Source organism: Haemaphysalis longicornis, unplaced genomic scaffold (genome assembly GCF_048455015.1).
Source record: "Haemaphysalis longicornis isolate Haplotype H1 unplaced genomic scaffold, Haemaphysalis longicornis Haplotype H1 scaffold_2, whole genome shotgun sequence".
NCBI classification, from domain to species: domain Eukaryota; kingdom Metazoa; phylum Arthropoda; class Arachnida; order Ixodida; family Ixodidae; genus Haemaphysalis; species Haemaphysalis longicornis.
In genome coordinates this window covers 100,901,255-100,920,489 of record NW_027526295.1, presented here as the reverse complement: position 1 = coordinate 100,920,489, position 19,235 = coordinate 100,901,255, and the positions used below count along the sequence as shown (strand labels likewise).

The window sequence follows — 19,235 nt, the reverse complement described above, 5'->3', positions numbered from 1 at the left end:
ATAGAAATGCATGCACATCTGCGGCATGCCCAGACCGCCTCCCGATAGGCTCCACCGTGTTTCTTCATGCGTGTGGTTGGCGTTTAAGGCGTGCTGGCGTCGTTCGTGATTGCTCTCTAACCTGCTTAAACTGTTTTGCTATTCGCCGTGCATGCAACGTCTAAATAAACGCACAAACAAATTTAGGCGAGCGCGATACTGCCCAAAAAGTCTGCGGGCCGCGTAAAACATCACGAGGTAGATGTCTGTAGGTGCTGAGTGTCTTCTCGCGTCAGCTAAACACATAAGCACACGTACCTGCATCGCTTAACATTAATCAACACGTTTTGTGTTTTCACATCCATCATCATGGCCAAGCTGGCTTAATTTTATTCTTTTCTCTCCGGCTCAAATGAAAGGAAACTTTTTTTTTTTTACTTTCTCGAGACTGCTCGTTGCAAGCGTGACTGGCTTGTTATGCTGGCATCGAAACCAAGCTTTAAAAAAACGAACCAGATTTCCTCTAAGAGCAAAAACTCAAGCTCGAAGTGAGCTCGAACAACACGGTCTTTTGTATTTTCGTACGAATACCGAATTAAGCTTTCGTTAGAGAGCTCGACACTGTGCTATTCCTTTCGGGCACCCAATGCTGCCACACTAATTACGTTAGAATAATCGAGAGAAAGGCAGCACCTTTTTTACTACGTGTTTCGTTATTTTACATGCCCGTGTCCAGTCCAGTGAATGCTACCAAAATAGCGTAAGAACGAAGACGGCGCACTTCCAACGCGCGAGCATGGATGCTCTGAAAAATCTAATCGAGGAGCTTCGCCGACGACCTTTACAACATCGAAAATCCGCGCCAGAACCGTAAAAACGAAATGCGGTACATATACAGTGAGCGGGGGAAACGCGATATGTGAACCTGGAGCGGGCCCGGCGAGGCGTAATTATGTTATGGAAGTAACAGATTGGTATCGCTTACAGCGCCCCGCTAGGAAATATAGTAAAGGGATACATCGGGCTGCGGCTGAGCGCGGCTTAACGGCTTACGCGGGGGATAGGTCCGATGCCCGAAGGCGAGGCCCGGGCGGTGGTATTTCGCAAAGCCGGGGTCGATAAGGCGGGGGAAAGTGCCTTCACAGACAACGAAAATAGATCCCAGCGGTTAGCTCCGACCGAGCAGAATCGCTGCTTCGCGATGGAAATGAGGAAGGGGTAAAGAAAAAAAAGAAAGGATCAATAGTAATACAACAAATAGAGATAGAGCGACTGCGGATAACCCGATAGCTGTACGTGTGTCAGAATCGGTGTTCTCGTCTATGCGTGCATTGACCTTCCCCCTTGCGCGAGTATGGTAGACTTTTTTTTTTTTACGCTAGAAGTCCTAAGAAACGCCGCTGCTTGGCTCCAAAACGCCCCCCCCCCCCTTTTTTTTTTTTCTTCGCGCAGCTTTTGTGCTCGCAATGTATTTTCTATACTCGTAGAGCGTCGGTCGTTCAGAATTTTAAACGTGTTAAGCGCATCTCTGAATCGGCAGTGTATCCGCTCGCCGAAAGCTATGGTAACAAATTGCAAGAAAAGTGCATCGCCACCGATCAGAGACTCCGAGGACATATCTGGAGCCGGATTAAAATAAATTGATAGATCTTACGACTATGCGTCTGCAAGTGTACCATTTCGAATGGCTTTGCAAGGTTTTTTGTGAGTCTGCAAGTGTACCAGCCCCTGGAAGGCGTATGCGGTTGAGCGTCCGATAATTCAGTTTTTTTTTCTTGGGAGTAACGTCACCAATTTCATAATAGTGATGCTTTTCTCTCCCAATGGTTCTCTCCAAGTGATGGTTTTCTCACTCGACAAAAAAAAAATTGCCAGCCCTCCCGCAGGGCCTTATTCCTGTCCTGCCACATTATTTAATGGAACGCGCAGTTGTGGCTAGCTAGCTGGCAGTGTGTCACGCGCGCCCACGCACACACCGAACCTTGCCACGTACTGGCCAGGATTTTAGGGGCGAAGCCCCTTAGGGGCTGGAGCTGCTGGCGTCTGCTGTCGTCGTCGTCGTAATTGTCGTCTCTTGTAGTCACGGTAGCAAAACACCAGGAAACTCGTTTACACATCGCGCTAGAACGTAACGTACTATACTCGGTTACAACTCAAGAACGGCACCACCTCATGTAGTGTATCACTCCGCCAAAGCGCCGGACCTGTGACGTTAGTGCGCGCGCGTTTTGAAAGGGGTTTGCTATGAATGCGTGATATCGTCTGCCTTGTCTCACGCAGTTTGTTTGTCGTCACCGGAGTCGTTTATAAGCATGCTAAGTCCAAAAAATCACGGGAACGGCTCACGCCATCTTCAAAATATTCCCAGTAACGCCCTACTTGCGCCGCGCGGAGAAACATCCGGCTACGGTGATAAGGCACAGCGGCAACTTCCGGTCCCGTTCTTAAGTTGTCACCGAGTATAAAAAAAAAAGAAAACACCGGGACACTCGTTTACGCTTCGCGCTAGAGACAGGAGACAGCAGACTTTTGTAGCAAAGTAGATAGCCCGGTATTTCTAATTCGTTTCCTTCGTTGTACAGTCTAACCGAACCTTTAATCTCGCTGTCTCCGAGATGCGATATAATTTCGGCGGCGCGCATCGGTGGAAAGTGCTGCATGCTGAATTGCCGGCTTGCGCCGAGGGCGTTCGGTGCCAGGGCGTTCGGTGCCAGAGCGTTCGACGAGCACGTCCTACGTGCCTCCGCAATGCTCCTCCCGCACGGTTGCAAGAGCCACCACGTAAGCGGTCTCCCAGCCAGCCGCACGGCACGAAAGGGGTGGAGGAGGACGGCGTTCTTTGACTCCGTCCGCGGCTGGGAACGATCTTTCGCACGGCTCTCCTCTTTCGCCGCCTTCTGACGCGCTCCTCCGCGTTGTTCGGTCGGAGCCCTTTTTCAGCAGGAGGAGGCCGTCTTTTACATCGCCGGCCGGCTAGGTCGACGACGCCGTATGAATCTCGCCTGCCCGCCAATGATGGTTCGAAGCCATCGTCCGACGAACTGGCAGCTGGACGCAGTTGGGCGCAGTGCGGCCGGGAACTGGCACTCTCTAACGCGCAGTAACCGCGTTCGTGTCTCCTCTAGGCCCCAGTGCCTACCTCGGTCTGTGCCGTCTACTCGTTGTTGCCAAGCTGAGTTTATCAGAGGGCTACTACAGAAATTACGCAATCCGGAACAACAACAACAAAAAAAGAGCACGGTGTGGCAGGGGCGATGCGAGAAGTCTCAACGGCATCACGTAACCTCTCCGTCTCGGTGGTGGACTAGTATCCAGGTCCGAAAGGAAGATGTTTGCATTGAACTGACACTTCACCGGCGTCCAGTGACAGCGCTAAAAGCTTGTCCTTCTGAGCCCCTTGGAAGGTATTTAGAGCCGCACAGTTCTGGCGTCGGTCGATGCTCGGGAATGCTCGATACAAGATGAACTGAACGCGTAGTCCATTAACCGCCTCCGTGTGATTGTGCCCTTGTCGAATAAAACGCGGCTGCACGCAACTTGGAAGGTGCGGTTCGCCGTATACGTCGTCGATGGGGGCAGAGGTGACCCCGCTCCTGGCGACCGCTCTCCTCCTGCCCTACGGGGAAGGGAACCGGAGACAAAGGAAGGCGCTCCGTCAAAGGATCTGCCCGGAAGGCCTCTTTGTCTCGGAAGATGATTTAGAGCAATTGAGGGGATGGAACGCGACCGCGGATCTCAAGGGCTGCCGACCCACCCGCACGACGGAGGCCTCCTCCTTCGGGATCATCCAGGTGCGCAGTCCTTTGAAGTGAAGTTCGGCCCCGACTCTCTCTTGGAGATGATAGCCCGCATTTTAATTCCCACGCATTTGCCTCGCTGATTTGCGCAGCTGAACCGAATCGGACGGTTTGAAACGATTTGCCGCGTGTATTTCTTTTTAATACCACGCTGCGAATACGAGAATTTCAATGTGCGTATATATGCGCAGGCGATGACGCGGGGTCGGTTTGACGACCACCAGAGCAACATACACGCGCTCGCCTTACATGCGCCCAGCTAGAGAGCCTTGGTCATAATGTGAGTTGTCTCCCATAGATATTTCAGGTTGCATTATGGATGAGAGGAGAAATACTGGTGGTACGTCTTTTAAGAGAAACGGATGAATTTTGCCAAGTGATGGGCAGAAAACAGGGGAACCACGCGTGTGATAGGACATACATGGCGAGGTTGAAGAAGTAGGCTGAAGTTAAAGGCTGGGTAGAAACAGGAGCGAGTACGTTAACTCCTCTTCCGCCAGGTGGCAAACATCGAATGGCGATGATATGCACTGGCGTTCTCACAAGTAAAACACCGCACGCATGGCGCGTACTTTTCGACCGCAACCCAGCACGGCCCCGTCTGGCGGAAGCGTACCCGCACCGGCTTGTCGACGCGTCGCTACTTCGACAGGAGCGGTCAGGCTGGGCCGCGCTGCTGGTTCCTCGTTCTGAAGTCTGGCCCCCGGGCGCTGACAAACGCGACAGCCGGTGTGCGCTGCCGACGTCTGCCCGGGACGCGGCTTTGCAGCGCCGCGCGCCAACGACAGCCTTCGGGGCTGTTCGTCGTCGTGTTTCAATCGACAGCACGAAAAGAGGATGGCTCCGTTTCCGGCAAGCAGAAACGGACGAAAACCCCTGTCGGCGACCCTCCCTTCGCGCAAAATCTTTCGCCGTCTCTATTTTCCTAGAGAGGCGCGCGGAAAATGGAAGTCAAGGCGACAACTCGGCGGCTGGCAGCTGCTTCCTATCGATCAAATGAAGAGTTGGAGAAAAGGGCACGTTCTCTTTTTCGCCTCCACCGTTCTTCGCGCACAGCGGAAAATGTGAACAGCGTTGTGTCGTGTATTGAAGGCTACCGTCAGCCCTACCAACGGGGGGCTCTTAAAATCGTCATACGCAGCTTTCGAAGTGTCTGGTAGAACTTAAAAAATGCGGTGGGCAGCGCATTTTTGCAATGAATCATTGTCGCAGAATGTTTGCCCAGTTTCGGTGGCATTTTTATTGCAGTTAACTAGTCTCCAGACCTGCATGGCGAGGTATTGTTGGGATTTTTTTAAAGGGCCCTGCGACGGTACTTACAAATGCTTCCACTCTTGTTGTTCATACTTCGAAACGCTACGAAAGCTGTACTGATCGTCTGCGCATACCGGGAACGCGGGCTTTGTTTGCAGTTCCATCATTTGAGTTATCTGAGGTGTGTGGGGCGGTAATATTAAGCTCGGGTATTTCCTGACCACGTAATGAGGACAGAACGCGCTTACTGACAATTTTACAGAAGCGTTTCGGCTGTGGAAACAATTTAATGTTTCGGGGGCCCATTAAGTGCTGTACAACCAGACTCTGTTTCTTCTTCCTTTTCTCTTTTTTTTTTTACCCTCCGCGGTGGCTCAGTGGCTAAGGCGTTGCGCTGCTGAGCACGAGGTCGCGGGTTCGATTCCCGGCCGCGGCGGCCGCTTTTCTGATGGAGGCGAAAAGCAAAAACGCCCGTGTGTACGAAATTTCGGCGCACGATAAAGACCCCCAGGTGGTCAAAATTAATCCGGAGCCCTCCACTACGGCGCGCCTCATCGCCTGCGTTGCGTCGGCGCGTTAAACCCCTCAATCAATCAATCAATCAATCAATCAATCAATCAATCAATCAATCTTTTCTCTTTTTACAAGCATAGGCAACCCAAGCGGCAGGCATCATTCTTAGTTCGCTGTCCTCTATTCTTTCTGGAATCTAGAATTTAGCGTCCGTGTGCCGTCGCAGTTAGAGCGGACACCCAGCGAGGCGGACGAATTCCGGTGCCTAAGGTCAGGCGTACAACCTTCGCGCTACCTTCATCATCATCATCATCCTGTCTACTCCACCTGGAGGGCAAAGGCCTCTCACAGCGATCTGCAATTTTCCCGGTCCTGTGCTAACTGCGACCAATTTATCCCCGCAAACTTCTTGATCGCATCTGCCCATCTAATCGTCTGCCGCCCCCTGCCACACTTGCCGTCTCCAGGGATCCACTCTGTTACCCTTAATGACCAACGGTTATCTTGCTTTCGCATTACATGCCCTGCCCACGTCCATTTCTCCTTCTTAATTTCTGCTAGTATGTCCTTAACACGCGCTTGTTCCCTGGCCCACTCCGCTCCCTTCTTGTCCCTTAACGCTAACTTACCAACGTAACCTACCGCTTACACGGTAACTTGCGCTAACTTACCGACGTAATTAATCAGAGGCGCTGAGCAACTCGTAAAACAAAGCAAACGCCCTGTCAAAGAGAATTCGGATCGGACGTCCTTTTGTTCTCTTTTTATGTGAGTTCTACAGTAACGTCAATTCGTGTCCAGCGCACGATCAGTTTCCAGCTGCCGCGCATGGCGAGGAAAGTCTTCTCACTGCTTCGACTCGCGTGCGTGCGATATCGCCTTCATCGTGCCACACGCGAGAGCCAGGCGGTGTATAACGGGCCACCCGCAACCACGTGTTGCCTCTCCTGGAGTGAGTTCCTCCCAAGGAGGCAGAGGAAGGGGGAGGGGCGCGTCACCCGGGCATTTGTGGCGTGAGTCACCTGTGGCGGCGGGGCGCGCGTCCCACCCATGAGTCACGCGGGCGACCTTGCCACCAGCCATTATCCGCCGCGGAGCCCGGATCGAAGCCCCGCGCCGATTTGGTGGCCAGTCTCCTTCGCCGAAGCCATGCATGCATTTCGGCGCTTGCTTGTTCGCTCTGCACAGCCTGCCCCCCCCCTCTCTCTCTCCACCCGACAAGTATAGCGGCGCACCGTTATTGTCGGGAGGTCTTGCTCCCCGCCTCACTTAACCTCTTCCTCCTCCTCTTGCCGCTTTCATCACGGATGACTGCGGCGGAAAAGTGCCGCCTCCGTGGCGACACGCGAACGCCATTGTCTCGCTCTTTGCCGCCGCTACTGTTGTTCTCTCTTCTTCGCGCTCTGGTAATGCGTCTGACCTGGGGGCTGTCGGGCATGTTTGTGTGTCTCGCGGCGACCTCGAGGACGACAAAGGGATGGCGTAATGTGCTCTCCCGCGTTCGACCTCGTGCACCCTCGCGTCGCGTTTTTCGCTACTGTTGCCGCTCCTGATCGTGTGGCCATTTCGTCTCTGCTCTTTCTCCACGAGCAGAGAAACGTGTGTAGTTTTTAAGTCTGAAGTCACTGGTTGTGTCGTGGCACTGTGCACCTTACGCCGGGCTCGTTTCAGGAAAACTGTACGCGTCCAACACTACGCTTCACGAAAGAACTTTGTGGAACGCATAGACAGGCAGGCGGACGGACGGACGGACAAAGGAGATAGATGCAGACAGTCGCAGGTGCAGGCAGATACGCAAAGACAGATGCAAAGAGACGCAGCTACAGGCAGACAGATAGCTGGTTGAATGAACGGCAACAAATAAACGCTTTTGCCTTGAAAAATGACAGAATAAAAACTGCGGTACTGTTTGGACGTGACGAGCAGAGTACTCATCGTTATCCTCGTCCACGGGGGGTCGGTTGGTTGCCTCCCTGGGAACCAGGGCGTAGCGCCTGAGTGCTTACGTGGACTTTTTTTTTTTTTTTGAACGTTAATTCCAGTTTAAATACGTCTTCGAAGAGAGAGGAGTATGAATTCTTTTTGTTTGAGCCTCGAATAAAAAAAAAACTGGTTTTCTACGTGCATGCGATTACTTTGGGCAACTTGTTTGCGAACATAAGCGCCATGCACGCAGACATTTTATTTTTATATGTTGGGTAACGTGCAGCGCAGGCTTCAATGGGCCATCCAATTCACCCATAAAATCTGCCAGCGCGAGTCGTAATCACGCGTTGCGTTGGACCTTAGGCAATCTCGATAGGCGTATAACTTGCGTCACGCAGAGAGCATTGTCCGGGCGGAGCTTGGCATATATCCTCTTCTCGTCACGTCAACGACAAGCCATTGCTCGGTATCGTGCTGACGCATTGCCAATAATGAGCGACTCGGATCGACGCGGTGTAGTCTGCCGATACCGTTTTAATGAAACTTCATCTCGTCCCTGCGGTGAGAGAGAGAGAGATGAAAAGAATTTTTAAGGCGTTTTTTTTTTTTTTTTACGTATGAACATAACGTATACTGTCAAGCTTTCATTCGATGGCTCTCAATAACTTCGCTTTGAGGGCGTGGAAACTATGCCCCGCGTGGCGGTCTTCGCTTAATTCGTCTTTCAATGCCCACCCCTTGTCCGAGGCGCGCTCAATTGCCGCCCACAATAGCCCGGCCGTAAATCCTTCAATGATATGGCTTTCGGGCCGGAAAACAGGAACCCGACAGTTGTTTGGCCGCACAATGCAAACACCGCAGCCGGCCGTCGTCCTGAGATGACGACGACGTCGAGGGGGGGCGGCTGGATATGAGAGCGGTAGCGATCGGCTTCCCGCCGTCGACGATACTGTCCTAATATAGCGAGCCCGTCGCGAGGAGGGATCAATACCGCTGGGTCCGCGCGAGCCATTAGTGTCTTCTCCCTTTCACGGCGATCTTTGTGTGTTGCTCATCGGGATACGTGCATCTTTCACGCGCTCCAATCACCCCGCCTGCTTAGTGTCTCTCGCCGGGTGTATACTACTCGTTGTTTAGGCGTCGCCGTCCAACCCGGCGGTGTGGGCGGACCCTCCGCGAGCGCAGCTTACAATCCTTCACTCCCTCCCGGGACTGGGAGGAAAATCGTGATGGATGGGATGCGGAGACCCCCTGCTGCCGGTTCGGCACTGTTCTTCGTCCTTTTGTGTCATCTTCGCTCGTTCAAACTGTCACCGCCCGCCTCTCATTCTTCGCGGCTCGATCGCGTGATTGTTTCGCTCTCAACCTCTGGCGTTCTTTTATTTTTATCCGAACCTCTTTCACTGATATGACGGCTGGATTCTTTTGTGGAGCGATTATGACGCCGAAGGAGAGTATACCGTTATTACATTCTTGAGATCTCGCTGCCTGTGCGTTTCTTATCACTTTCTTTTTGTCGCAGGACATTTGCGCAATCTTCAAACATGCCCCCTTTTTTTGCCGCTTAGACTTTCATTTGTCGCCCTTGTCTTGCGCGCATTTTTTGTCGAAAAACTTGCTCCCTTTGCTCTTGGGCATCCCTTAGTACTTTCGCCGCATAACATTGAGGTACTGCGGTAAACATGACTTTCGGCGTTTTTGTGCGTGCTTTTGTTGCATGGCACGTGTGCTTAACAGTGAAACAACATCTACAGGCTGGGGTAGTGTTTTTTTTCTTTTTTTTTTTCAACATTCTGCCTCCTGAGTCATTTTGATATGGTGTGTTCTAACGAACGCGTTCAACGACCTCCTGACCCCCTGTAGAGACCTCGGCTTAATCTTTGTGGCCCTTTTGTTGCCCCGTTATTGAGTGTGAAATAACAGCGGTAAGCAAGAGCGCTCGATGACGTTCCAGATCGTTTATTCTGCTCCACCTTTTCGTTTGCTTTGGTGCTGTTGCACATTCACTTATTAAATGTGATGTACTCCCGATTCAAGAGCATCTAAAAAGGGCTGTGTAAGAAAGTTTAGAGTAGGATTTCGTGTGTGTCTTTGCGTGCATGCGTTTCTGGCCGCGTGTACAAGAGCTTTGCGTCCTTCCTTATAAACCTCATCAAACCACACGCTGGCGTTGTTAGTCGTAAAAGAAGAGGCTGGCCGTCACGTATTTTATTTCCGACACGGGCTTTCTGGGTTCTGTCACTCATTCCGTAACGTTTCCTTTTTTTTTTTATTTTTGATAACTGCATCTAAACAAAAAGGCGTAGTTTCCTCCAGAAGTATCGGACAATCGGGCCCTCTTTCCTCTTCTCGTCGGTGTTTAGTGACCTCACAAAGTGACCCGCAGCCCCAATGTGAGCGGGCGCCTCTGGGTAACATCGACTCGCGGCTTTTTTGATAGCCCCGGGCTCAAAGACAGAAACAAAAGTGCGTTCCGAGGCATGCAATACGAGAGAAGGCCCGAGATTAAAAAAACACCCCGAGCAGCAAAAAAGAAAAAGAAAGAGACACAGAGTTGGGAGCAAACGCAGCCGAGAAGCTGCGTGCACCGACGAATACTCAACCTCCCGGATAACGCGCGCATGCCGCACTGCGCCTTGCTTGCAGCCCGAAGCGCAGCCCTGCCATGCTGGCGGTGCGCGTCTCACTCAATATCTATCTCGGTCGTACTCCAGAAGTGTGGACCGGAGGGAGAGGCAGGGAGGGGGGGATCGGGGTAAACAAGTCTTTAAACCGATCGGGCGCAAACGTCGGGTGGCTGGGCCAAAATCGGGGCTCGCAGATCGGCCCTGCTCGTAAAAAGAAGCGGACGGGACGCCCCCGATCTGTGTGATAAGCGTCGTTCGTGCTGCACCAGAGCCCGCGCCTGTTTGCGCACGTCCTCGAGGCTTTTCGACCGCCCCCCGGCACGTCCAAGTCTAGCACGCGGAGGGTTTGATAAAAAGAGGGGGGGTCGCGAGGGCAGGCGTCAAAGGGTTGTGCACGCAGTTCGACGGCTGAGTGGAGCAGTCCGCAATGTAATTGCCTGGGGGCGAAGGGCAGGGCGTGGCGATCGAGCGTGATAAGGAATATTACGTGCGACTTGAGGTCGGCGTGGATGTGTGTATGTATATATATATATATATATATATATATATATATATATATAGTCTGGAAAGCTAAAAACTCACACAGAGCGCGAAAAAATAAGGTTAGTAGAGACAGAGACACACGAGAAAGACGTAGAAAATAGAAATAAGTTTACTGACGTTTCAGGAAGAGGACATAGTACTTCAGAGTACTCTGAAGAAAGGAAGTCCTCTTCCTGAAACGTCAGTAAACTTATTTCTATTTTCTACGTCTTTCTCGTCTGTCTCTGTCTCTACTAACCTTATATATATATATATTCTGAGCTTTACCTATTGCACAGCAAAGGCGGTTCTGCGCATCTGTGGACGTGCAGGTCTTAACATCAACACTGACGTAGAAGGATGATGGAGAACGTTTATTTATTGATATATTACAGAGTTGATTTATTGATATATTACAGCTTGCGGAGAGTCATCCCTATTGGGCAGCTCCCCCATCACAAAGGTGTGCCATGCTGGTTGCGATAAACACACCTCCAGTGCATGCATGCATTTGAAAGGTTAGCGTGCACCAAGGTCCCGCGTTCATTATGTGGCTATTTTTTTTTTGTTCGCATGGCAGTCTCAATCTGAAATGAAGTCATCCACTCCCCCGCGAGTACCACCCGCGGTTTCGTTTCTAGCACCAGAAATCTTCACCCGCTGTCAACGTCTGGCGTATGTTTTATGTCGCCGTTCGACAGGGATCATAACTTTCGGGGACGCAGACTTCGCAACCGTCCAACATATCCCTGCTTTACTAAACGCTGAACCGGCTCCTGCTGGTTCGCTATGTGGGCGAACTTTTCGAAACTTTCGGTTACACGTATTAGCGGCAGCCAGCGCCTGAAATTCACCGTTCTCGAATTTTTCAGGCAATCTGCGAAATGCAAGTGGATTTGCGGTGGCGGAGGCAGCATCGGGCGGAAAGGAGAAACGATATGAAGAGCAGGAATATCCCGCTGAATGAATCGCATACGGATCTAGGATTTAGCGAGCGATATGGCTTGTTGTAAACGAGCTGGTTATCCACTGCGGAAGAGGGTTGCTGCTGATAGCAGACAGCTACGGTTCGAGCATATGGACCGAGCAAGCAGCGCCTCGGAAGATGAGACGCAGATGGGGTTGTAAAATGGCGCTAAAATCAAAGAAGTAAAAGTGGCCGCCGATGTTGTGAGAGTGAACACACGCGAGGCGTGAAGCGACGGGTGAGAAGGAAGCAGGGACACATGCTTCGAGTTTGTGCGGGGAATAAAGTGGCGGCCGACGGAAGCTTGCCGCAGGGTTTCCGTTAGGAAGAGCGGAGAATTATGGGAGGGAAGCGAAGCGAGAAGGTGGAGCGTGAAATGAAGAAGAACGAGGCGCCGAAGCTGCAGGCTGGAGGGGGAAATATCGCTCGGCGGGGGAAAGAGAGGGGGTGGTCACGTGGCGTCTCGCATGTCGTTGCCACGGCGACGCTTTGCCGGCGATCACTGAACTCGCTCAAAGGTCATGGCTGGCGGCCGCCATTCCTCCCGCTGCTCCGCGCGTCGCCATGGCAACCGCTTTGGGCCACGGTCACGTGGTCGCCGCTCGGGCTTGCTCAATTTCTCTCGCACTCATGTCGCCGCCGGCCGGCGTGGTCGGGCGTGGTAGCAGTACGCGATCCTCGACGCATTTGTTTATTTTATTGTGTTTACGTGCACGTGCTGAACACTAGTTGCTGATAGATGTAGGCGCTGACACGTTATCGGACAAAATCTTTTTGATAATATGTCTCATTGTATCGTTTCTCTCGGCGGAGACGCGCAGAGGATCGAACGTGAATGCAGCGCGCCCTGCAGTGGTCGTGGGAAGCGCAATTTCGTATGCGTACCTCGACAAAATGTCCGCATAAATCTGCCTTCCCCATATTTCGCTCGATTTGAACAGTGGTACCTGCTTATACTCTTCTAAAAATGTTGCTACTGCAAGGAAGGAATAAAGGCTGTAGCTCCTTGCAACGCATACGACAATTCCGTGCAACTACTCTGGGCATGGTCTCCACCGCAGTGAGGGAGGGGGTGTTAGCGTGTCACATAGTGCCGGCAAATTATTCTGTGCATGTTGCCTAATGTCGCCCGTACCTCCGTTTCATGCACTCCTGTGTGCCTCGCCCCGTGGCCTGGCCTTTTTGCATTACTTGAGGCAGAAAAGCCAGACTAGTAGTGCGTGCTTTGCGGAGAAGCCGAATAGTGTGCGCGTCGCGCGGCAAAGCCTACTTCATGCAACACCTCCAACGTTTGGCTCACCGAAAGGGCGCGCATAAGAGAAGGGGCCTCAAGACCACCCATTTCGGGAACTATTACCTGAAGGAAGTATGCGGGGACACATTGCATGCAATTGTATTCATGCTGCGACGACGGCACTCATTTTTTTCCTGCAGTTTATTGGTGGGGTGACCACTGACAGTAATCACTGCGTGCATGATGCAATGATAACAAAATTGACAGTTTGCGCCAGCGACTACCTTCGCAGTATTTGAAGCAGTGTACTCGGGAAATGCACTGTAGAAATGTGCTACAGAGGGAAACCTGTTTGAATATAAATAAATGCTTAACAGTTATTTTGTTCTAGGAATAGCACCTTGAAAAGATAGCATGTCAGTGTAACTGAAACTTTCCTGAGACATCCGCAATAATTGTAACTTCACTGTATCGATAGTCTCCCATGACCTTAATTGTAGCTTTCTTTGTTTCCGCAGGTAATTGGCGCAGGAAGACAAACTACAACTTTAGTTCATTAAAAAGACTTTCTCAATATGAATGGCACCAATTTTATTGCAAACTTCAAACAAATCAATCTTCAAAAACCAAAACAGATGCAGCAGTGGTGTATTCCTAGCAATTTGCCGGCAATTTCTCTATGACGTGACAGAATCTTGTTTGCGCAATTGGTTACCGCCAAGAACATACATGACTGGGTGATTGTGGGGGGGGTCTTAGTTTTTTTTTATCATATCACCTGAATGTTAACGTGCAATTAACACACTTGTAACTATAGTTTTAGTACTGGCTTCTGTTGCCTCACTGCTGTCCATATTGCATCACTGTAGTGCAAAATATGAAAGTTCTTGAATATTTTCGCATTTTTTTTTTGTTAAATAAACGTCTTTGGTGGCTGGAATAGAGCGGAGGGAGTGACAGGATATTTCTTCGAAAGTGAAGAAAGTTGCATTTTGTATTCATGGCCTCTTTAAAGTGCGCTGCAATGCATCGCTGCATGCACTGTTGCTCGTTGTCAGTGAAATGAGGTGCTGACCAAGTCCCTTTTCCTCTCTTTTTCCCTCTCTGCCTTTGCAGTCGTGCTGGTGACGGGGGCCACAGGCTATGTGGGCTCACACATAGTGAAACTGCTGCTGGAGGAAGGGGAGCTGCGGGTGCGCGCCACCGTGCGCAACCTCGAGCAGGAGGACAAGTGCAAGTTCCTGCGCGAGCTCGTGCCTGAGGCCAAGCACCCCATCGAGCTGGTGCAGGCTGACCTGCTCAAGGAGGACACCTGGAAAGAGTTGAGTGGGCCCCTCTCTTAATCTTCTGCCGTTTTTTTTTTTTTTGATGTACAACAATTGCCGGAGCAAAGGGCGTGATCTGTAGGATAGCATGTTGGTTCTTTCTCCCAGATTATAACTTTTGGTGCGACAATTTAGTGGAGATTGTTTGCTGGACATGTGCGGGGTTCTGCAAGGAGTGGAACTGTGCCTGCTGCTGTTGCAGAGGTCGAACCTGTGTGTAGGAGGCACTCCGAGTAAAGGACAAAGAGAAAATGTTTCCCGGCCTCTTGTCAATTTGCCTCTTGTCAAATTGGCTGCTGCAGACATGGAAGATAAAGGCACCCCCATCCCCTGTGCTGGCTGTTCTCCCTCGTCACAGTATGTCGGGTTAAGAAATCCAAATACTGCAGGGCAGAATGACTCCATCCTAGACAACTCGCATGATGGTGCCGGCATGCGAACAAAGAGGAGGTTTTTCACACTGTAGTATAAAAGCACGATTTCTGGGGAGAGCCTTGTAAGGGAATTGCTTGTCTGGGCTCTATGGTTGCGGAGCACTGGGCTACAATGGGAATTGCACAAAACTCTCCAAAGTGTTGCTATTTGCTTTCACCGGCAGCGTGATTAAGTACAGATTGCTTTCAATGTATTCACTTGAACTCCTATGTGGGAAAGGGTGGAGTGTGCTCAGCCCGTTTTTACTTTCTCACGAATGCAGTGCGGTGAAGGACTGCACGTATGTGGTGCACGTGGCGGCGCCCACCCCACACTCGTCGCTGTCCAAGGACAATGACCTGCTCAAGCTGGCCGTGGATGGCACCAAGGCCGTGCTCCAGGCCTGCGCAGACTCTGGCACTGTCAAGAGGGTCGTCCTCACCAGCTCCATCAGTGCTGTCTTCGGTATGTCGCCTGATTTTAGGGGTGAAGCCTCTTGGGCTGGGGCTGTTGGCGTCTCCTATCTTCGCCGTCGTCATCATAATCATCATTTGTCTCGTGTAGTTACGGTACTGAAACACCGGAGACTTTGTTTACTCCTCGCACTAGAATGTAACGCGTACTAAAAAATCACCAGGACACTCGTGGACGCCTCGTGCTGGAGCACTTTGTACTAACGAGTACTAAAAAAACACCGGGACACTCGTTTACGCCTCACACTAGAGCGTGCTACAAAGACAGGAAACTTTTACAGCAAAGCTGTATACCTCTTCCCCCCATTAGTTTCATCTACGTTGGCAAAAGTGCCAAGGCTCCAAGAATACACTTGTACAGTGCATGCTTCGCCCCTCACCAGGTTTCACATTAGTGTAGATGGCCCGGGATTTTTCTGCTGTCTGAGGACCACTCTGTAGTAGGCCTCTCCAACAAGCAGTACTGGGCTCACTGCGGTCTGCCTCATTTGTTTTTCACATCTGCTGCTATGGTAACCCGCAAATTGTCCTAAGTTTGGTGAATATGAGAGTAATGTTCTATGGGCCTACAATTGCATGCTCTAGTCGTGGGGCTAAACACCTCTGGCTCTTGCTTCCGCTTGAGTGATGTGCACACGTATTCCTTGGAGGCACATAACATGTTTGTGTTGAGGTTTTTCTTTTTCACTAGCATGTCCTTGCTAGGCAGTACAGAGACGAACGTACAACTATTAATTGGGTATTCCACTTGTGCTACACATAAAACATGCTTAATTTGAGTGGTCACGCTCACAGGTGCACTATGATTTGACCGTGATTGAGGGAAGCCATAACTAAAGGGGGAGAGGGGGAGGAAAGCGTTTTTATAAAAACGCTTTTCATTGACTTCTTTTTTTTCTATGGCTTTAAGATAACATCAAGAAAAGAAAAAAAAATTCAGGCTACCTGATTTCTTGCATCCAGATTTGTGGATTTGCTGTGAGCAACCATTTAAATTTAACATGTTTGTGAAGATCGAATGCTTTGGGTGAATTTAGCAACCTTTTAAAACAGTGACTGTTTTTCTAGAATTTTTTGATGAGTTTAGCACACAAAGCTGGGAGGTAAAGATTTGAAGCAGATCCTGACATTGCTAGATTTTTCTAGGGGATCCTGGGCTGAGGATCCCCTCCACCGAGCGGGTGCCCTAACAGCAGCATCTGTTGCTCAATAAAGATTTTATTCATTCATTACATCATTCTAGGATATGCATGTAGCTCATGGCATTAAATGGATTGTCCTTTTCCCTTACTCCACATAACTGTCCTGCACGTTTTAATGCTAGTGAGGGGCGGGACCATGCCAGGAGTTACACTAGAAGGAATAAGTATGGAAAGACGTATTTGGAGGGGAGTATCACTTGTAGATGGATAAACACATTGGGGAAAGGATACTCAGGAGGGGCCTTGGCATCACTTCTTTGCAAAGTCCCTCCACCATTTTAGTATGTTCAGGAAGCCCACCACGCTTCCTCATTCTCTAGTACAGAGCTGTAGCAATGAAGCAACACTGATGCTCCATGTACGTACACCCTTGGTGGCAGGGGAACAGTAAAGATGACGTTACTTTTTACAACACATTGAGGATGCTAGGGGCCTCTCCAGAGCATTCTTTCCTCCATGGCTATATGCGACAGTGATGGATGGATCAGTGGAACTATTGAAGAGGTTCTGAGAATGAGATCGCAAAGGAGAGCTCGTGAAATAAGATACAGTTGCAGATTGCTGCTGTTCCAGCTGCATGCCATGGGGAGTGTAGTGTGGGGAACCGTTTTTTGCCTGAAGGAGCACAATTTTCGAGAGTGGAGCGTGGTAACATTTCCCCACTAAATGTTCCATCTAGTTGGTAATCTACTGCTGTGTTACAGTAAGTGCATGGGAAGACGAATGGCAGGAACAGGGAACACTCGAGAATCAAGACATCGTTCAGGCATTATTAAGATGTTGCTGTCTTGCAGATTGTGCCGCCATGGTTGGGTAATGATGTCCGGGCGGGAACCCTTATGGCGAACACCTTTTGTAGGTGCTACGGGAGTGGGGCACCAATAACCAAGTGAAATTTGGCTATCCTAATTTTTATCAGTGAAGAGAGGAGAAGCTGGTACATACACGTCAGTGTCTTGCACCATCACCAGCAGTACGCATTGTCGCAATAGTTGTAACCAATGCAATTCCCTTTTAGTTGGAATGCTCTTGCTTTTATTGGCACATACTGGGAGTACAGTGCGCATGTGTAAAATCACTAACTATCCGTGTAGATTCAAATCTATTGCATGGATTCTGATTTAAAAGCAAGTCCTTTAACTGTGTAAAGCATGCGTTAGTAGGGGACGATAGTTGGAGCCACTTGGTTTGTGTTGACACTGGTGTGCTTAGCCTTCAAAACTTATTAACTTCTTTAATGGCGTATCCTTTGCAGACCAGTCCCAGCCTGCCAGCGCCCTGAGCGAGCGTGAGGGCAAGCCATTCACAGAGGAGGACTGGAGCAATGCCGAGTCGGCCACCCTGGATGCCTATGGCAAGGCCAAGACCCTCCAGGAGAAGGCCGCCTGGGACTTTGTCAAGGAGCTGCCAGGTACCCCCTGCTTCTTCCAGTTCTGATTTTTGCACTTTCTAGTTTGCAGCTGTAGCGCATGTCAGGGAGCATTCAGACTCTTTTCCAAGTTTCGATCTCCTGATCGTGACAGTTAAGGCTGTAGCAGTTTGGTTTTGCCACTATCCTTCAAGGAGTGGACGCTAAAGCAGGGTTTCCACGAAACATTTATTTCTACCTCACAGCAGCTCAGTTCTTTGGACACTAGGCCAGGGCCTCAGACGATCCCCGAAGGTCAGGAGGTCTTTGCAGATGGCCTGTGTGTGGCAGGGCCCTGTCCGTAGCTCATGCTTTGCGCAAGTCGTCTCCTGTCGACCCCACTCTGCGGAAGGAAGCCGCAACAGCCTGCAGACTAATGTGCACCACTTTGTGCAGTACAGATAAATGATTTAACAGCGGGTGAGATAGAGAGATGCATAGCACAGTGCATGGTCATAGGTCATGAAGAGAATATGTAAATGCACCTGGGCATGCATGCAGGGCCAGTTCTAATAAGGTGCATCTCATCTGGGGTAACAATTATCCTAGTGGTCCTTTCAATAAGGTTCTGTATGGTACACTGACCACCCTGCTTGTGTCAGTTTGCACTGGTTGTAATGGGCAGCATGTCAGCCATTTTGATTCAAGCGTGACCAAATTCTAGCTTCGAGTGCAGCTGGACATGTGAAAACCTTGTACTGGCATGGGGCATGCCACGAAGTAGGTGTGCTTCTATTCTCCAGCCATTTGCAGTGCCTGCCTTGCATTGCATAGTCCTCTCTGCTTGGATGTGGTGGCAGAGAAGCATGTTTCTATTCCCGGCATCTCTGCTCCCCCCATGAAATCTACATTTCTCTTCCCCTCTTTTGTTGCATGAATCACTGAACTCTTTATTATGCTCATCAGCCGGGAGGTAATGCTGTTTGCTCATAGCTTCTTGCAGTGGCCAAGTTTTGATGGAAGGAATAGTTAGAATGTTAGCTTTGCTTTTCACAACCAACACCCTGTTACCAGATAAAGCAAAGGCCAAACTTGCCACACTCTTTGCAAGTGAAACTGAGTTTGTTTTCGGCGCATACCTTGCCTGGCAATTTCTTCAGGCTGTGGGTTGACACGCTTGATGCTGGTTGGTTGTGGACACGCTTTGCATGGACCACTCTGCAAATGTCGCCTAGGGTCATACAGACCGAACTCAGCTGATCTGAATTTTACTGTGGCAGCCCTTGGCTACAGTAAACATTATAGAGTAGAACCTCCTTGATACGCTTTGAAAAAAAAAAACACGAGGGAGAAATGTATTATGCGAGAAAACATACTACCCGGGAAGAAACGTACTATGAGTCATTGTTAGTGTTCACAATTGAGCGCCTAGTAACCAGAAAATTGTATTAACCGGCAATGTGTAAATGGGGTTCGACTGTAGTTGAGCGTCAGCCCCATTTCTTTCACTCGAGTAAGTGATGCTTGGAACATACTGTGTGAATACGAGGCTGCGGCGGACAGTTCAAGCACCTTTATGATTATTTTTGGTGACCACTGTTTTTGATTTGGAGGGGATGTTTCTCATGCCATTAAATGGATCATCCTGCCCTTC

General features: G+C 50.2%; 1 protein-coding gene across 3 annotated transcripts in view; it reads left to right on the top strand.

The window, feature by feature from the left end:
• The window catches only part of LOC144169062 (uncharacterized), a 138,749-nt gene that overhangs the window by 105,371 nt on the left and 14,143 nt on the right, over window positions 1-19,235 (top strand). For all 3 annotated transcript variants that reach the window (XM_077698062.1, XM_077698061.1, XM_077698063.1), the window contains exons 2-4: window positions 13,936-14,140; window positions 14,842-15,023; window positions 17,489-17,644. In XM_077698062.1, the coding sequence (XP_077554188.1) occupies window positions 13,936-14,140; window positions 14,842-15,023; window positions 17,489-17,644 (543 nt within the window). The remainder of the gene's footprint in view (window positions 1-13,935; window positions 14,141-14,841; window positions 15,024-17,488; window positions 17,645-19,235) is intronic.